General features: G+C 53.2%; 1 protein-coding gene across 7 annotated transcripts in view; it reads right to left on the minus strand.

The window, feature by feature from the left end:
- Window positions 1–18,401, minus strand: part of DENND1A (DENN domain containing 1A) — a 531,039-nt gene that overhangs the window by 27,215 nt on the left and 485,423 nt on the right. For 3 of the 7 annotated variants that reach the window (XM_059891201.1, XM_015473580.3, XM_005213126.5), the window contains one exon: window positions 536–592. The exons of 3 other annotated variants lie outside the window; for them this stretch is intronic. In XM_059891201.1, the coding sequence (XP_059747184.1) occupies window positions 536–592 (57 nt within the window). Of the gene's footprint in view, window positions 1–535; window positions 593–10,255; window positions 13,701–18,401 lie in introns of those variants that run through there. One more of the 7 variants, XM_059891202.1, reaches the window with a different exon arrangement.

The following is an 18,401-nucleotide window of genomic DNA, read 5'->3' on the forward strand; positions in this document are numbered from 1 at the left end:
TGCTTTTCTGCCCATCCTCGGAGCTTTGCTTGGGAAGGTGGAGCCCCATGTGCGGCCCGGGAGAGGAGGAGACTGGTCTCCATCTGAGCCGGCTCGATATTCTCTGGGCGTAGCGTCCGCCCCTGGGAAGGCACATCAAGTGCATTTCCAAACCAAGATCTGGCACAACGAGACCCCTGCTGCCAGACTTCCGTTTCCTTTGTGAGGAAGAGGCGGCTGCAGCCTTTAAAGCTCACTGGCTCGCAACGTGGCTCAACCTAGGAGACGCGCTCAAACCAGGCACGCACGGCAGACACAGCACACAGCAGCCCCGCTACCTACAGCTCAGACCTGCAAGTTGCCAAACTGGTTCAGAAGAAAGAGACAGAAGCTCAGGAAATGCAAGTCCGGGTACATGCCACACAGAGGGAAGCTGAAAAACCCACTTCCTGGTTTTCCTTGGCAAGGCAGCTGAGTTCAGACCCCCGAGGTTTAGTCAGGCGGGGAGACGGCTCAGGCAGTGTTAGGTGAGAGGACAGAACCACTGGCTACTCACGGGCCTCGAGCGCTGTATCTTGGGAGGCAGTGGGCGAGTGGGACGGAGTCTCTGTGGCTGCATTAAAGTGGAAACTTAAGGAATCAGTACACACAGAGGTGGTTTGACGCATTTTCACACACAGCTCCAGGCATCCAGCCACCCAAGCCTGAGCCCAAGGGCCATCTTTGATGCCTCCCACTCCCATGGCTGGCTGCCGGCTCCTGCACACCCCATGTCTGAGGCCCTCTCCTCCACCTCCGGCCTGGATCACTATTATCAGCTGGGCCCCTGCCTGGAGCTCCTCAGCCATTCTCCACTCTGGCCGAGAGGAGTTTTCTTAAATGCAGTGTGACCTTGCCACCCCCAGCTTGGAGACTCTGCTGTCCTCTCCTGTCCTGGGGTGACAGTTCACCAAGGCCCTGGGCTGGCGTTCTAAATCCTCTAAGACCTGGCCTCTGCTGTGCCCTACCCAGACCCCTCCCAAACTTCCCCCCGTGCTCACTCGAAGACCCTTGCATGGCCCGAGGCTCTCAGGCCTGCTTCATGCCTGCCCAGCAGGTGGAATGACCCGCCCCACCCTGATCTGCCTGGCAAACTTTGCTTGTCCTTCGAGACTCTGCCAAGGTGGGGTGCTGTTCCCCAGTGCTCCCACTCATCACCCAGTGTCGCCCCGTGTCTGCCCCTCTGCCCTCCTACTCCTTCAAACGTTCATTTCCTTGAGGGACTCATCCCTGTACCATGGGGAAAATGTATCTTCTTAATAAATGTCTGATGAATAAATACAATTTGCACAAAATGCTTGGCTTTTGAATAAAAATCAGTGGAGCACAGATCTCTTAGCTTGAACCCTCTGTGTCGAAAGTCAAGCTTTGTTCTCTCAATAGCCTGCCCAGATATCTAGATGCCCTGGACAGTGGGGCAGATGAACACAGTGGAAGGAGAGTAAAGTCCACACTAGACCAAGGTCACGGACACTTGGCAAGCCCTGGGAGGCTTCTGGTTGGTTCTTCCCATCAGCCTCGTGGTTCACAGAGGTCCGTCATTACGCCGCAAAGTCCAGACCTGCACTTCCCACGACAGGGGCCAATGGCCACACAGGGTGAATCCAAATTCAGATGTGCTGTTAAGTGTAAAATGTACACTGGGTTTTGGAGACTTAGTTTGAAAAAGAATGCAAGATATCTCAATAACTTTTTATACTGATTATATGTTGAAATGAAAATGTTTTGGATATTTTGGTTAAATATATTATTAAAATTAATCTCGTCTGTTTCTTTTTAATTTTTAATACAGTTACCAAAATATTTAGAATTCCATATGTGGTTCGCATGTGTGGCTCCTGTTACATTTCTCTTGGACAGCACTTCAGAGCTTCACTTGGTTGGAGTGGTCCTCCAGACAGCAAACCTGCCTTACAATTCCTTCTCCACACCCGACTCCTGCGGGGAGAGGCTGTGTCTCAGAGTCCCTGGATCCCTGGTGCCCAGCACAGGGCCAGTCGGAATGGCCTATGGAGAAAGTGGGCTGACGAACTTAGTGGAGAACTGGGGTCCCTCATGGCACACTAAGAGCACATCTGGATGGAAATCAGCCTGGCTTCCTGGATCCTGTGCTGTTTGGAGTGTGGGCAAACCCTCACTCGGAGACCCTTCTTCAGCTGGAGGCTGTCGAGGGTTGGGATGCCGCCCAGAAAGACGAGCATGGCTGCCCGCAGGCACATAGGCTATGGTCCTCGTCCAACCCCTCAACTCTCACAAACACCCTCTGCTCCCCCAATCACCCTCTGCTCCCCTTGCTCTTGGTCCCTCTGCTTCTGGGTGGCCTCCTTCTCGAGCCCCAGAGCCCTCACCACTAGTCACCTCTGACCTGGCCGGCAGGGGTGGCAGTGGGGCTGGGGGCTTAGGAGATGACCTCTGGGGTCAGACAGTCTCACACTGAACCCAAGCCTGCTATTTAACCATCCAAGCTTGACTTTCCTCATCTGTAAATGCAGGTAATGGCACTACCCACCCGAGGGGACTGTTAGAAAGTTTCAATGAGATGATGTTTGCCAAGATCTTTGGCCAGTAGACACCAGCAACTATCACCATTAGCAGCTTTCCCACCCTCCAGCTTCTTCCCCCTCCAACCATCTTCCATCTTATTTCAGAGTGGACTTTAAAACAAACAAACAAACATGCCCAATTATGTTCTTTGTCAGCCTAAATCATCCCAGTGGAAGGCTGGCATCTCCTGAGCTATCTTCTGAGAAATACCATCCTGGGAGATGCATTGTATGAAAGAAGAAAAGGGGGTTCCCCTGGCAGACATGAGAAGTGTTGAGTCTTGCTCTGTTTGGAGATTTACGATGCTGGTTAGCACAGCAAAGCCTGTCAACCCTTCTGATAAAAACTCTACCCTCAACAGGCAAAACAGTATTAACTCTTCCCTCCCCCCACCCTGCCCCATAAAAGTCCTGCTTCCCATATTTATTTGAACAGACTCACATCCCCTATAACACCTGTTAAATATTCCCTGGAAAATGCTGACTGAAGTGTTCAAAGCCCTCCAGAGTCTGGGCCCCACACGTAAGCCTCTGCAAACTCCTCTCTTCCTCCAACCCTGCCCCACTCACCCCCTTGCTCTCCCTGAAAGCTCAGGTGTTCTTGAAGCTGCTCCTGAAACACCTTCCATTTCCTTTTGTCTCACTCTTGGTGCCTCCGTTCATCCTTTGCTATCTGTCTCAAGCACCACCTCCCCCAGGGGGCCGGCCCTGCCCTACCCTGACCGGCGAGGGTCAGATGCTCTGCCTGCCATGTATTCTTGGTACAAAGGTTGTAATTATCAGCTCACTCATCTAACTTCTCTGCTTATCCTGGGGTCTAGTGTGGTACTGGATAAATAGGTGCTCAGCAAGATTTCTGACTGAAGCTTCCTGGCACATGTAGAAGAAACACAACGGATGTCAGTTCTCCAGATTCTGTAATTATTTTGCTTTGATTGTCATCAGGAAGTATTAGCTCTTTCGCAACCGAATTTATAAATGGTGGGAAAAGCTGCCTCTTGACCACACCCAACCTAGAAACCAGGAGAGTAAACCAGGGGGATTTATAGACACTGAGAGAGGGTAATGCGGTAGGTACACATGTTCTGAGTGAGACACGGGGTGGATCACAGCAGCTTCCCGAGGGCAAGGCACTGCTAAGAAGCTTCTGCCTCTTGGAGGGGAGAGGGTGAGAGCGCTGCTGAGCTGTAGTGGTTGCTGTTCCCCAAATATGCTGGGGGGCATGACAGCGGGGGACACAGGCTGAGGAGAGATGAGTCCTCTGGGGACAATTAGAACAGGCCATAGCATGGAGTGGTGGTGACTTAGTGGGGAGGAGAGGGTGCAGAGGGAAGCTAGGAAAAAAATCAACTTAACACACTGTTTTCTAGAACATGGCTCCAGTGCTCGGGAAGCTGAATCAGGGAGTGACTGAATGTGGGGCTACAATAGGTTGAGGTAAGGCCCGGGAGGACTGCACATTGCTGGCCAGACTCCGTGAAAGTCATTTCAGTAAACTGGAACCCCCACACCAACCCCACCCACGCTCTAAGTCCCAGGTTCAGGTGGCCTTGTCTGCTTCTTCCATGGCTCTAGTGCCAGGAGCTTATCCTTCCATGGATAGGGACACAGACTGGAGGGAGGGAGAGTGGCCTGCTCTCAGGCCTCTTGACTGTAAATCCAGGGCCCCTCCCACAGCTGCACAAGAGGAGACCAAACCAGAAGAGCCTTGGAGCAGAGAATTGAGAGGTCCAGGCACTTTTACAGAGAAATCACGTCACGTGCGATCCTCAATTCCCTGGCTACATGGACGGCTGGTTCTTAAGTGAGTTTAAAAAGGCTGGGCCTTTGGCAATCTTTGGCTAAGAAGAGTTCTGTTCAGCAGTTGATCTGGCACTCCAGTGGGGGCACTGGAGGTTTCAGTGGCCAACATAAGCACCCGCCTTTCTGAAAGTCACGTGGAGTCCAGATGCAGATTCACTCTCCCAGAGTGCAAAGATCCCTTCCGTGAGCAGTGATGGAACAATTGTCTGGGGCCAGGGCCTGGGGATTCAGGAGAACAGGATAGAGTCTGTCCTTAAGGGGTGTATGATTCAATGGAATTTGACCTACTTCTCAGAAAAATACCTTTCTTAGAGTACAAAAAGCATTGCTAAAACCCCAAGAAATAGACTTTGGAAAGACTCATGTTCATGACTTGGCTCTGTAATTTTCTAGTTGAATTCAATCCTGGCTTTGCCATTTGGCATGTTATTCAATCTAAGCCTCAGTTAAGTCTTCTGTAAAATGGAAATAACTCCAGAGTCACCAGCACTGGCATGAGGATGCTATAGGAGGGCATCCCGGCTGTGGGAGGCTCTGGTCCGGCAACCTGCTGATGAAATGAGAACATCCGATCCTCTGTCCCTCCCTTAAATCCACAAGTCTTCCCAGAAGAGTCTTGTGAACGCCAGGATGTTGGCTTTCGAAGGAAGCGTGCTTTGAGCAGGGCACTGTTGAAAGGGACTGGGTTTTACTAATCTCTTCTATTTACATGATGTATTTTCCTTTCAAAGCATTTCTACTTCTCTTCTTTCCTTTGAGCCTCACATTCCCTGGTGAGGCAAGTTAGAGGAAGGTTATTTCCCTGCAGAAGAGGCGGCCCAGAGAGGTTAAGTGACTAACATGAGGTCACCGAGCTATTAGCAGGAACTAAAACAAGCAGGTTTTCTTAGTTCATTGTACTATCCTTGTCAACCGAAACTTCCAAAGTCATCTGGAATCCTTTCTGATTTGGTTTTTCTACTCCATATCCTTTCTACTCTGCTGTTAGGAGATCTGTGCCTTAGAAAGCAGGCTGGTGAGAGAGTGACTGACATCCTCGCCTTCCTTCCTTATTTTAGCATCTCTTTCCAGTGCTTTCCAAAGAAGATTCTTGTCTCGATTCATTCAACAAACAATGGAGTATATTTTGTACAGGTGAAGGGCACAGTCCTGAATAAGACCCAGTCCTGCCCTCAGAGGGTTCCCACTCTGATGGAGGGGTTATAACAGAGGAGAGAGGGGTGCTGAGGTGTGTGGAAGCACCGGAGGGGCTCTTCTATCTGATGGCGGGGGAGTACAGAATTTAAGTGCACGAGACGGGAACCACAGCGATCCAGCAAGACTGAGGGTGAATATGAGGATGGGGTAGGTTGGGAGGAATGGCCTGTGGAGGTCACGTAATTTAAGGCCTTAAATGCCAGCTTAAGGAGTATGGGTTTTCTCCTGAGTGCAGTGGGAAGAATTCAGGTAGGAAGGGACATATCAGAGGCCTTTGGTGTTCTTGCCGTAGAAGATGGATGGGAGGAGGTTGGGTAGGCTCCTAAGGACAGATACTCTCTTCCAGCTGTGGCCTGTCTAGGCCTCCATGTTGTCAACTCACCAGCTGGCCACGTGACTGCTGGGAGACGTGGACATGAGCCGGTAAGCCCCAAAGTGTGACTGACACGAAGTCCCAGAGAAGAGAGGGACTCTTTGACCTCTGCCAGTCTCTGCCTGGCCCTCGGCGTTTATATCTGTCAGCTGTGGGGACCAGGTGAGTATGTTCATTGGCTATGAAACCCACATTGATGAGAACAGCATCTGATTTGCAGCTAATTTGTTGATGCAGCAAAACACATTGTTTCCAAAAGGTCAGGAGGGGAAGCTGTGTTGGAATATCAACTTAATTACCTGGGTGGCATGGACGAGCGGGCACCCAGCATGGGGCTGCAGGGTGGAGAACGCTTCACTGCTGGGCGCAGACCTGGGCAGATAGTAAAGCAGGAGGCGGGGGCAGCCTGCGAGGGGGCGCAGAGCCCAAAGCTGTTGTGGCCTGCTGTGAACTGACGCCTCGGCAGTGTACTACTTGCCAGCCCAGGAAGCCTCATGCCAGGAACGAGGGTCATGACTCCATCTCACAGACGAGGGGAGGCAAGACTTGCCCAGGGTCACACCGAGCAGTGGATGAGGGTCAAAGAGCTCATCTCACGTTAATCACGCACTGGTCCTGTGATGGACGTGGGAGGGGTCGGCTGTTCCAGAACCAATGCATGGATTTTCCCAGTCCCTAAGGAGGACACACCTTGGACCATCCCTTCAACATTCCTTCAAGGTCAGAATCAGTCTCCCCAATTCATTGCTGGGAAAGCAGGCTCAGAGAGGGGAGACACGTACTACCTAAGGCCACGCAAAGGTGAAATGTCAAAGTCAGTGAGGCAACAGGCTAGACTGCAAGCAGGGACCAGAGGTCTGGGGAAGGATGACCAGAGATGCCGAGCAGCTTCACTGAAGGCTGAGGGATATGCACGCAAAGCTTGGGGTAGGGCGGCAACTAGGGCCTCCACACTTCCTGTTCCAGGGGCCAGAGAAGGTGGGGTGCATGCAACGGTGGCTGGAGGCATAAGAATGGTGGCCTCCAAGGTCAGCCTTAAAGGGGGTCTCAGATCCTCTGGGTCTGAATGGTGTCCTGAATTGTCCCATTTCTGTCAGATTTTCCTCTACCCACCCAGAGGAGGCCCTGGCATCAGTGGGGAGGCAGGGGAGATGCTGGGGACTTCTCTGTCCCGGGGACATGCCCCAACCACATCCGCTGCCAGCAATGGACAGGGTGAAACAGAAAATTCACAATTAAACCCCGTCACTGTTTAACGAGGCAAGAGTTCACCTGGTTAATTTTCCTGGCTAGTAGCTACATCAATGCTCTGACCTGTGCATGAAACGGCCCCGGCTGGGAGAGGAAGACAAAGCTTTCTGTGGCTTTACAAAGGGCCTCTGGGCTGAGAGCAAGGCTCCTCTACTCCTCGGGAAGGGAGAGCCACTATTATGCAAGGTATGGAAATAAAAGAGGGCTTCTTTTGATAGTCCTCCAGAAAGGAGTGTATTGAAGCTATATTTGTGTGGAGTGTCTCCTTTGAAATGCCCAACCAGCTCTCTCAGGCACAGCTCTCGCCTGTCCCCCAACTCCTGTCATTATCTTGAATCCTCTCGTCCACACTTGATAGAGCTGATCCTGCTTGTTGGGGAGGATCAAATGCTTGCCTCCACTTCAGAGTGCCAGCGAGGGTGCCGGAGAAGACTGCGCTGGTGTCCTACAGCACGTGCTCTGTACCGACAGTGCTGGCCAGGCCCTGGGCCCTTCGGGGGGATCCCAGGGTCCTCGGGCCCTGCGGAATCTGTAGAAGTAACCCTCAGCTCCAGGCTCTAATCTGGGAGGGTGCTCACTGAAAGATGCTGTGTGGGATGGACTTCCCCGTCAGAGCTGAGTGAGAAGTCTCCATCCTGTTGCACACACAGTGAGGGAAGGTGCTTCTTCGTGGAAGCGGGAGGCGGGGCGGGGCCGCACCCTGGAGCACCCTCGACAGGCCAGGGGTTACCCAGTATATCCCAGTCAGTTCTAAAGCTCCAGACAGAGGTGCGGCCGTGACCTCTCCTGCCTGAGTCGGCACACTGCACTAGGAAGCTGGTGGGGCTGGCCTTCGAGCGCTGGTTGTCAGACTCTGGAGACAGGTCCCATGTGCCCATGGCTAACCTTCCTCAGGCAGCCTCGATGGGGGGCTGGGGACTGAATGTGGCCCTCGAAGAAAAGCCGAAGCGCCTGCCGTTGGGTCTGGAAGCCGGTGTCCCTGGAGAGAGGCCGCCAGGGACTCAGCCACCTCAACAAGTCACCTTGCGAGGCCATTCTCTCCACCGGGCCCGTGAGTGAGAGCTGAGCTGAGAGACGGTTTCGCCTGGTCCTGAGAGCGAAGCATTCTTCCCCGATGTTGACAGGAGTAGTATTTTGTAGTGGTGCTGGTTAATTTGTAGTGGCATTTGTGGTTTGAAGCCTTGTCAAGATCCCTGATTACTTCCCGTGCAAGGAGCTCGGCTGACGGGGAAGTTCACATGCTGAACAAAAGCGGCGAGGCAGCTGGGAGGGAAGGCAGCGAGGGGGCCGGGTGACCCCGGCCGCTTGGGGGACAGAGGCGGGGGAGGGAGGAGGGCCAGCAGTGGGGCAGGGGAAGGGGGGGCCTTTTGTCTTTAGTCAGGTGCAGCTGCTCGGCCTCAATCGGTGGCATCCCTTGGCGGCCTGAGGTCGGGCAGCAGATGTGGCCGTGGCTGGGCAGGGGCCAGGAGCCTTGCTGACGCGTGCCATTCTCTGCCCAGACAGGAGCAAGGGGCGGGGGCTCCACTGCTACCCACAGCGGGGCAGCCATCTGGGATGCCATCAAGGGTGCCTGGGTGACAGTCCCAGGAGGGGGCGATGCGAGGAGGGGCTTCCAGATGTTGGGAGGGAGAATCCCCCTCTGATAGCAGTGGCGGGTGGGGGGGTGGGTGGCTGTTTTGAGGCACTTGCTGTGTTCCAGGTTCTGTTTTAGAAGTTCTACCTGGAAGGTCTCTAGTGATCTCAACAACCCTGCAGAGAAGGTAAAACTCCCCATTTGGCAGATGAAGAAACTGAGGCTGCACTGCTCAGTGACTTGCCCAGGCCCCACCACTAACAGGTGGCAGAGCCGGGCTCCAGACTCAGGTTAAGTCTGACCCCAAAGAAGCCCACACTCCTTCCATCAGACCTGATGCACAAATGGCAGAGGAAGATGCTGAAATTTACCCCTTGAGGATGAGGGTGCTCCCTGCTCCTGGTGGAGTTCTTCCCCCTACCCCTTGTATCCTTGAGCTTTTTGCCTTGCTAGGTCTGTTCTGACCACACAGACATGTTCGTCTTTGCAGCCACCTACATGTCCCCAGGCCTGCATCCTGACTTGGGGAGGGTTTGCTCAGTACGTTTAAGGGCCAGGGCCCACTCAGCAAAACCAAGGCTAATTTATCATCTCAGGAATGATGTCTACCCCAAGCAGTACACTGCTAGGAAATTAAAATAAACATCTTCTCCTGATTCTGCAGTTGTACAGACAGAATTGCACAGAATCCTGTGATTCTCCAGAAAGGGAGTCCGGTGATTATGACAGCTTCCACATGGCTCACCCTGCCACCGGCAGCCCCCGTCCCAGCCCACCCACAGCTTGGGGGACTGGTCACATCCTGTAGGCAGTCCTCGACAGGCTATTCAAGATCCGGTCCCTGGCCCACCAGCTCCGTGTCCCATCATACCAAAGGCAGCCCCCCTGTCCAGCCCCACAAGGGGCTGCCCTGTGCTTCTGTGCCACAGCCCTTCCCAAGGCACATGCTCGCTCTGTGTGCCCTCCCCACACCTGCCGACCTGGTGGGCTCAGCTCTTCCCTCAAGCCTCTGTCCCCTTCCCAGACGCTGTCCCTCTCTTTCTGACTGGATGCAGCTAGGCTTCTTTCTTCTGTCCCTCTGCTAAAGACAAGGGGCTCTTCACAAGTGCCATGGTTATCTTGGTCACGTCAGGATCCTGGGCTCTAGGTGCAAGGCCTGTGCATGGTCAGTGCAAAGTAGATGCTTGCCCAAGACCGCGGGACTAGCCTCAAATGGTCAGCAAGACCGTCGCCCAGCATTTGACCGATGTGGACCAACTGGCTGTCATCCTGTCACTGAATGCTGCTGTCCACTAAGCTGGCGATGTTTCTGATCAGGAACGGCCTGCTTCTGATCAGCAAAAACTCCCAACCTACAGGCATCCCGGTCTAACGGGTTGAGCCCAAGGCCACCCCAAAGAGCAAGACTTTCTGAGGAGAATGCACAGGTGGGAAGCTTAGATGTGAAATACCCCCCATATATTTCATGTCAAATTTCCCCCATGTCTGTTAAAGACAGTCAGGTTTGCCAGACAGAGATGGGTTTTTTTTTCCCCCTCTCTTCCCTCAGAACAAATGGATGGAGATCCTGGTTTTAAAATTCCTGGACCCTGGAATACATTTCTATCTGTGTCAAAGTCTAGCCCTCCACCGCCTCAGCAGAGTTTAAAATCCTAGCTAATAGGTTAACAACTGTTTTTCTTCAGCTTCAAATGAAGAATATCAGAAGGCTGGGGGGATATGCAGCTCTCCAATTTGTACGGACTGCACACAGCTCCCTGCAACGTGTGTTTGACAGGACTGACATTTTGTACCGCTGTGAGATGGGAAAACGTGTGACATTTTTATTCATGGTGGCGTACGCCCTTGTAATGATCAGCTCTGGTCGATGTGCTTACCGCAGCAGCCCCAGAGCCCTCGGAGAACAAACAGGAGCCCAAGGTGCCAGCAGTTCGACTGCCTTATTAAACACCGCCAGGATCCTAACGAAGACCAACTGCTGGAAAATCTCACTGTCAAATCCTCAAGGACATTGTCAGCGCACAGCTAACTGCATATATTTTTCATTTAAAATACTGAAATCCAGTCTTGTGCCATTACAACCAAGGGGAGGGGCACCCACTCCCGTGGCCATTCTGTCAGCTGCCTCTTTGGAGCTCCGGATGCTGGAGCCGGATGCCCAGTGGGGTTCACGACTCGAGAAGGGGGCAGTGGGAGATGGGAAACCAACCTTCTGAAAACGCAGCCCAACCTGAAAGTTTCAGGGCTCTGGTGAGAGTCCCTTGAAAAGTCGACCCACCAACTCCTAAGCCTGAGTGAATGTGCATAATGAGAAAATCCGATTCCCCCGCAAGCCGACTGTCTTCCTGGAGGTACAGCCCCTCACATCCCGCTCCTCGGTGCTCAGCAGCCTTCTGCTGGCGGCAGACCCTAAGCCAGCTGCAGGAACACACGGCCGTGGTAGGCTGCACACCTTGGCGGCAGAGCTGCGCGTCAGGGCGCCCACCTGCAATCTCACCACCTGCCTCGACTCCAAGACCTCGAGGTCAGCACGCAGGAGGACCTCCTCCCTTCGGTGGTCATTTCAAGTGCTGATGCACACTGATGGATGGCAGCCAATCACATGGCGGGCCCCGGAGCTTCTCCTGGTTGTTACGCAGGGTGGTTTGGTTATGGCTGTTCACGCTAACGTACTGATGTATTTATTTTGTAAGTATGTATTATTTATGCAGTGCCTCTATTTCCATACTCCAGCCCTGATGTACCAAGACACACTCTGCTATTTATTTATGGGGTCCTTGGCGTAACAAGCCTAACAAGACACCCCTGTGTGGTTCTTACGGGTTTGCAACAAACTGTAAGTGGTTGGCTAAACAACTGGATGTTCTCCATCCATCACGGGCAGAGGCTTGCATTTTAAGAGGCTGCCCATAAAGCTGGTTTAGCATAATATTGTACATCATCCTTGGCAGAAATGCCCTGGGATGCTGAAGAGCTGGCAACCCAGCAAGAAGGAGCTCTAACCTTCCTCGCTATGGGATGGGGCATGGGGTGAGAGTAAGCCATGGGTACCCTGGTTACAGGCCCCAGAGTGAGGGGGGAAAGGAAGGCGGATGGAAGACAGTCCCGCAGAAAAAGCAGGACAGTGAGGCTGGAGGTACCTTGTCTCTGCCCAGCTGGCCACTCTGTCTCTCCACAGAGCCTTTCCAGTGATCCCGTTCATCCTAACACACGCAGCTTTCACTGCAGGCTGCACCTCAAACCTCCCTTTAGAGCATGCTGGCTGGAGGAGAGAAATGCAGCCAGCAGCCAGCCTTGTGCCATTCCACGGTGAAGACAACAGCTCCCAGGGAGGGCATCCAGTGGACTGCGGTGTCTGTCTGTCTGGTCTCCTGGACCTCTTTCCCATCGTCCCCTCACCTTCACATCCATGAGCTCTTGCCAGAATGCTGGCAGTGCCATTAGTTGTCTCACCTGCTTCCTCCCCTTCCTGCAGCAGCTCAGAGTGGATCCTCCAGGGGCCATTCCCTCGAATATAAGCCCGCACTGGCTCCTGACACCCAAGAGATACCATTCAAGCTGCCCCAAGGCTTGGTCACCAACTACCTCTGCAGTCTGACTCCTGGCCCTCCCCAGCTACCTCCTGGCCTCTCCCTGCCCCACACTAGCCCCTGCTTCTCTGAAGAGTTGGGACTCTCCTCCTCTTTGCTATGTCATTCTCTTTACCTGGGATGCCCTCCTCCTCTGGCTCCACCTGATGTACAACTTATCTTTCAAGATTCAGCAGAAAAGTCACTGAGAAGGCACCCCTGGTCTCCCCAGACATTCTCAGGACTTCTCTCCAGTCAGAACACCTATATCCACTAGCTTTTCTCTTTGCATATGGCTTGTTCACTGTGTCTCCCAGACAAAGAGTGCCAAGAAGGCAGGACACACATCTCATGCCTTTGTGACCCTGGGGACTTGGACAGGGCTTGGAATCCAACATGCCTCATAGTACACTGGATAAGTGAAAGAAGGCGCTGAGGGCATAAAAAAGTAACTCAGGGTTCTGCCCGGCATCAGCTTTTTTAACCACAGAGACAGGAGGGCAGCAGGGGGAGAATTCTTAGCTGGTCATCACGGCTTGGGCAATGGAAGGTGTTTGGTAGACAGCTCAGGGGTGCAGGTGCCCCTCTGTCCTGGAGCACCACCGTCTCCTGCCTTCTGCTAATCGCTTTACCCAGCTGCCTCCTCAGGCACCATCTTGCCAAAGGTCAACTTACTGCCCCTCTGGAAACGTTCGCTATCAACCTCTCCAGAGAGTGAAAACAGGGATCCACCGAGAAGGGGTGAGGGACCAGGACATCCCAAGGAGGGCGACCAGGTGGCTGTGACCATGGAACCATATGGCTGATGGGCAGTAAGGTCTCAAAAATACAGTTTACATTGCTTCAAGGCAATGTTAATCCCCCAACACTTCGCATGTTAAGTGAGATATAATCAGCGATCCTTTAGGAGAAGTCCCTTTTACATATTCTCTTCTAGTACTTTTATTATATTTTAAAATTCTTTATAGTATAAACAAAATGATTTGATATTCCAGAAGACATGGAATTAAGCAGACCGACAATAAAACTAAGCCGGCAAAAACAATGGCCGGAGTTAGGGACACAGTCAGTGCCATCTCAGGTCGAGTGGGCAGGAGGCTGGCAAGGCCGCCTTTGCTGCTGTTGCCACCAAGCTGACCCAGGTCCAGCGAGCTGAGCGGTGTGGTGGAAGAAGGCGGGGTCCTGAATCTGAATCCATCCTGCCAACCAGGGGATTAGGGTAAGGTCCCGGACCCCAGTGAGAACTGGGGCAGTCATGGTCCTTCCTGCATCAGTCTGGGGAAGATGATGTGAGAAAATGCAAACACCCACCGATCACACTGCCCGGCACCCAGCAGGCACTCAGAAGGGCAGCACCGCTGGTGTTCTTACCCCTGTGTGAAGAAATTCGGGGCTCTGTTAGGTTTATTCTGGGGAGAAACAGAACAGTGACCTTGACCTCCTTAGCCACCCTAAGCCGCACTGCTGGATTCTAAGCATGTCCCAAACCACTGGCAGCCACAGCCAGTTACCCCAGGAACCAGAGAGATCTGAGGCAGAAGCCTCGATGAGAGAGGTACAGTGAGGGAGGGCCTGGGCTCCAGCGTCAGGGAGGCCTGGTTTGGAAGTCTCGCTCTGCCACGTACAGTGTGATCTCGGGCAAGTTGCTTGACCTCTCTGAGCATCAGCTTTCTGGGGATAATAACAACTGTACTGATGTCATAGGATGTTGAGAAGACTCAGGGAGGTGACACCTGTTGAGGGGCCTGGCTTCCACGAGTAGGTCTGCATGAGCATGAAAACCAACGTGACCCATCTGACCCCTCCTCATCCTGTCACCTCCCAGGCAGCCCTTGTCACACCACCTCCCATCCCACCCCCTCCAGCACGGCCAGGTTAATCATTCACTTCATCCCCAAAAGGGCTCAGGGATTGATGGGGGACAAGGCGACAGGGAGCTCTTGGCACAGCGCTCCCATGGCCGCGGGGTAGGGACCGCCAGCGACACTGAGCTGACTCTCCTGGAGGATCATGCTTGTGGGATAGAATTTATTTCCAATATATTATGTTTTATTTCCCCTTCCCTGCTGGGATAAACTCTCCACCTTTGGCACAGAGAATTCTAATCTGAGAAAATGCCTCCTCTGGTCTCGCTGAATCAGATTTCCTGCTCCTGTCCTGCTGGGCTCAGTCTCTCCCTGGCAGGGAGCTGCTCCAGCACAGACCTTAAAAGAAATGCTGCTTTTGGGCTCTGGTCAGTCCTCTGGCAAAGAGGCCCCGCTGTCACACTGCTGAACACAGACAGACTTGGGGGACGCAGGAGGCCTGTTGCACTCGCACGGCACTACACGCAGGGGTCCTCAAGTGAACACAGGCCTGCGGAACAACAGCTAGCCCTCCCCTCTTTGGTCTCTCCTGTTCTCTGAACTGACTGGCGGTTCAAGGGCATGGGGAGTGCACAGAGCTGCCTTCCCCTCTGCATGACTCAGGGCCTTCTGTGTAGTCAGTGTTCACCACTCAGTCGCTCCCTAGACTCCCTGGGCAACTCATCTGCACAGGCCCTAGGAGGCTGCTAAGGTCACGGGGAGGAGGTGGCCACTATTCGTGTCTGGGGACAGTGTGCCTGGCACAGGGAAAGTGCTGGTCCAGAGCCGGGAGGGGCTGGCTCTCCTGGGAGGAGTCAGGGAGCCTTGTGGGCCCTGAGAGGTTGATGGCATTTTGTTAGTTGGACAGAAGAGGAAGGACATTGCTGCACTGGAGACAGTAGGAGCAGATTTGTCTCTGGGTCCCCTAGCACCAGATCGGGGCCTGGACTGGAGCAGATACCCACAAACAGCGGGTGAAGGCATGAATATGGAATTGTGTTGGGCACTTCAGGAGAGGCAGGGACCCTGCCCCGGGTGGGGACACTTAGCAGAGTCTTGTGGGTGAGAAGGAACTGGCCTGACATCATGGACACAGGTGCCTCCAGCCCAGCAGGCCCGGCTGTGGGCAGGGTTCGGGGAGGGGTCTGGGGGACTGGGTACGTCCTCCTGATCATCCAGCATGTCCGTGCCTGGGGAGGGACTCCTGGAGAGGGACCCCCATTCCAGAGGGCTCAAGGGCTCGCCTATCTCACTACTTGCTGATGTTTCTGATGCCCCTTGTGCCTCCCAGATCAGCAGACGAGAGTGACGGGCAACCCCTGGGATATGACGGATGCATGGGCATAGTGGGACTGATGCCCAAGTGGAACCAAGGTGGGGCAGGTCTGGGGAAGGCCAAGGACAGCCTAAGACAGTGCAGTGAATGGAGCTTGTGAGACAGGAGTGGATGAAAAGCAGACACTGGAGCTGCCAGAGCAAAGAAAATGATGGAAACCACAGGGGTAGCTGGGTTCCCCGTAGAGTGGGGAGTCAGGGGACAGGCCAGAGCTGGGGAAGAGCTCGGTCCAAGGGAAGGAGGACAACAGACAGCTCCCTTGGTGGGAAGCCCAGTTCAGAACTCCTGCCTTGTTGGACTCGAACTTCATCCAACCACCAGTTTCCTGCCAGGTGGCCTGATTTCCATTCCTTGGTGTGTTTCAGTTGGACCTTTCTGGAGGCTCTACCTTGGGCCAAAGGAACGGTTTAGAAGGCAAGAATCCTCTACTGCAACTGGCCAGAGAAAGCCATGGGGAGTGCGTGGACAAGGCATAGGGAATTCCAGGGCTTAACTGAAGTCAGTTGCTACCCCATTCTAGAACAGGCTACAACGGCAGCTGTGTTTGGTCTCTCAGGTTCAGAACCTTCACCAAGTATCTGAGACATGGCCTGAAGAAAGCTGCTCCACATAAACTAGGACAACGAGCTCTCTGCCCAGTCCTTGAAGCTGATGAAGAGCAAGGGTGTTCATTAAACATTGCATCTACTCTACAGGAATCTCCAGCAAGTCAGCAGTGATGAGGTGATGGGCGCCTCCTGAGCATGTTGGCGGGGAGTCACCCCCCCTCAAACCAAACTGGTTGATGTTTAAAACAAACAAAAAGGAATTTTGAGACGGCCCATGACATGATCACACACCAGATGGATTCTGACCACAGGATGACGCTAAATCACTCACTGTGACACTGTGGGCCCCCTGAAGGCAGGGTATGGCCGTGTGATCATCAGCGTTTTCACAGGTGTGGAACAGAATGGGTATCCATGATTATCTGCTGAACAAGTGACCTTGGCTCCTTCTCCGCTCCTGGGCCCTGGTTGCCTGGCACACCCCACTCCCTGGAAGCTGTCACAGGCAACCGTGTCCATCTCTGTAACCTGTGAGCCCTGAGTGTACCCCTGTACATGCCTCCCTGCCATGCGCTCACTTGTCCCCTCTCTATCTGGTGCCTGGTTGACTTCTGACCTTGATTCTCTACCATGTATGCTCTTGATTTCAAGATTGCTCACTGCTCTGTGTATGAACTTTTCTGTCATCAGACAGGAGGACAAGGGCCTGGGACGATGGCTCCTGTTTGGCCTCTGTGCACACTTATCGGTTTAATCTGTTTGCCCTTTGGATAACAGGCCCCCTGATTTCCTTTCCAGGAACCACCCTTCCTTCATGTCTTAGTGTGTGTTTCAGGAAGAGCCCTACCCCTGGCACCCAGGGAACCCTTGGCCACGATGACGGACTCTAAGACCAGCATGTGACCCCATGCTTTCTGCGGCAGTCACTAGGAAGTGACTCTCTCCCACTGTCTTGCTCCTGGCAGGTTATGGCCAGGAGCTGCTGCAGCTACCTGGCCACAAGGAAGGGAAAGTCCCCCGAGAACGGCACCAGCAGAGGAGGCCAAGCCAAATGCAGCCAAATACGGGTCTGATTGATGAGATTTAATGTCTGGATCAAGCCATACTTGAAGCTGGTATGAGGAAACAATTTCTCTTTTGGGGTTCATGTCCCTTGCAAACAAAGTAACCTAACTGACATAGATTCCCTGGTCCTGGGGACTGGACTAGCTCCTGCCACCCCTAAGTACTAAGCCCTACACATGTCCAGTTTCTACCTTGCATGCAAACCCCAAGAAAGTACCCAGTTGCCTTTCGTGTCTAGTGATGGGTTTGGTGTGCAGTGTACACCAGGTGCAGGATACCGGCTTTCTTGTGTTGGTGTCAACTGAGGCCCAGAAACATTAAAGAAGGCCTGGGGTCTGGAAGGAAACTAGGAACAAGGATTACCTGTGGTTCAACATCCTGGGATCCTGGGTCACCTAGGCTGTGGCACAGACCCCATCACGACAAAACCAGCAGGAAACTGCCGGGTTTTTGGCACAGAGCTGGGGTTTGAACTTGAGGTCTATTAATAGACAAATGGCTTTGAATCTTGACTGTGCTTCTGAGTTGTAAACCTTGGCTAATCCCCTAACCTCTCTGGGCCTTGCAGAGGAGACAATACCTGAGACCCGGCCGTGGCTGAAAGGACTAAGTGGGCTAGCCTGTGGGAACTGTCCAGCCTGGCACCTGAACTGGGACACAGACCCACTTCTCCAGGTCTCAGCGAGGTGCCTGGCACATGGTGAGCAATTCAACATCACGGACGCCCTCCACTCCCTCACTGTTCTTCAACCATAAGAGGAGCTCCAACTGCTGTGAAAGTGCCCAAGACCTAGCAGAAGCGGGGTGGATACTACCCCCTAGCCCTCTGCAGTCCCCCTAACTTGTGCTGAATTGAAGTCAGGTGGTGGAGTTAAGAAAGCAAATTGCAATTTTGAACCTGGATTTTCATTTGGCTGCTGATATTGCTCAGCTTTTCCATGGCATGCCAGGAGCCCTTGAACTCCTTGTGGCAAGAGGAATACTATCTGAGAAGGCAACATCATATGTTTAATAAGAAATTGCTTGGATTTTCAACTCAATCCTTATGAATTTCCAGAATCTGACCTCCCTTTTTTGATTGGCAAGTTTTTCCTCTTGAAGTCGAACATGGCTGCTCATGGGAGCAAAGCCTGGCCTTGTTAATTCTGCATCAGAAAGCTGTCTCTGGGCTACCTGGACTTTTTGGGAAAGTGAGGCCACATGTGTCCCACCAGTTGCCCTCTCCAGACAGACGTGACAAACCCACAAGGGACCACACCGCTGTGGGTGATGGCAGAGAGT

This window comes from Bos taurus, chromosome 11 (assembly GCF_002263795.3).
Source record: "Bos taurus isolate L1 Dominette 01449 registration number 42190680 breed Hereford chromosome 11, ARS-UCD2.0, whole genome shotgun sequence".
Lineage (NCBI taxonomy): Eukaryota > Metazoa > Chordata > Mammalia > Artiodactyla > Bovidae > Bos > Bos taurus.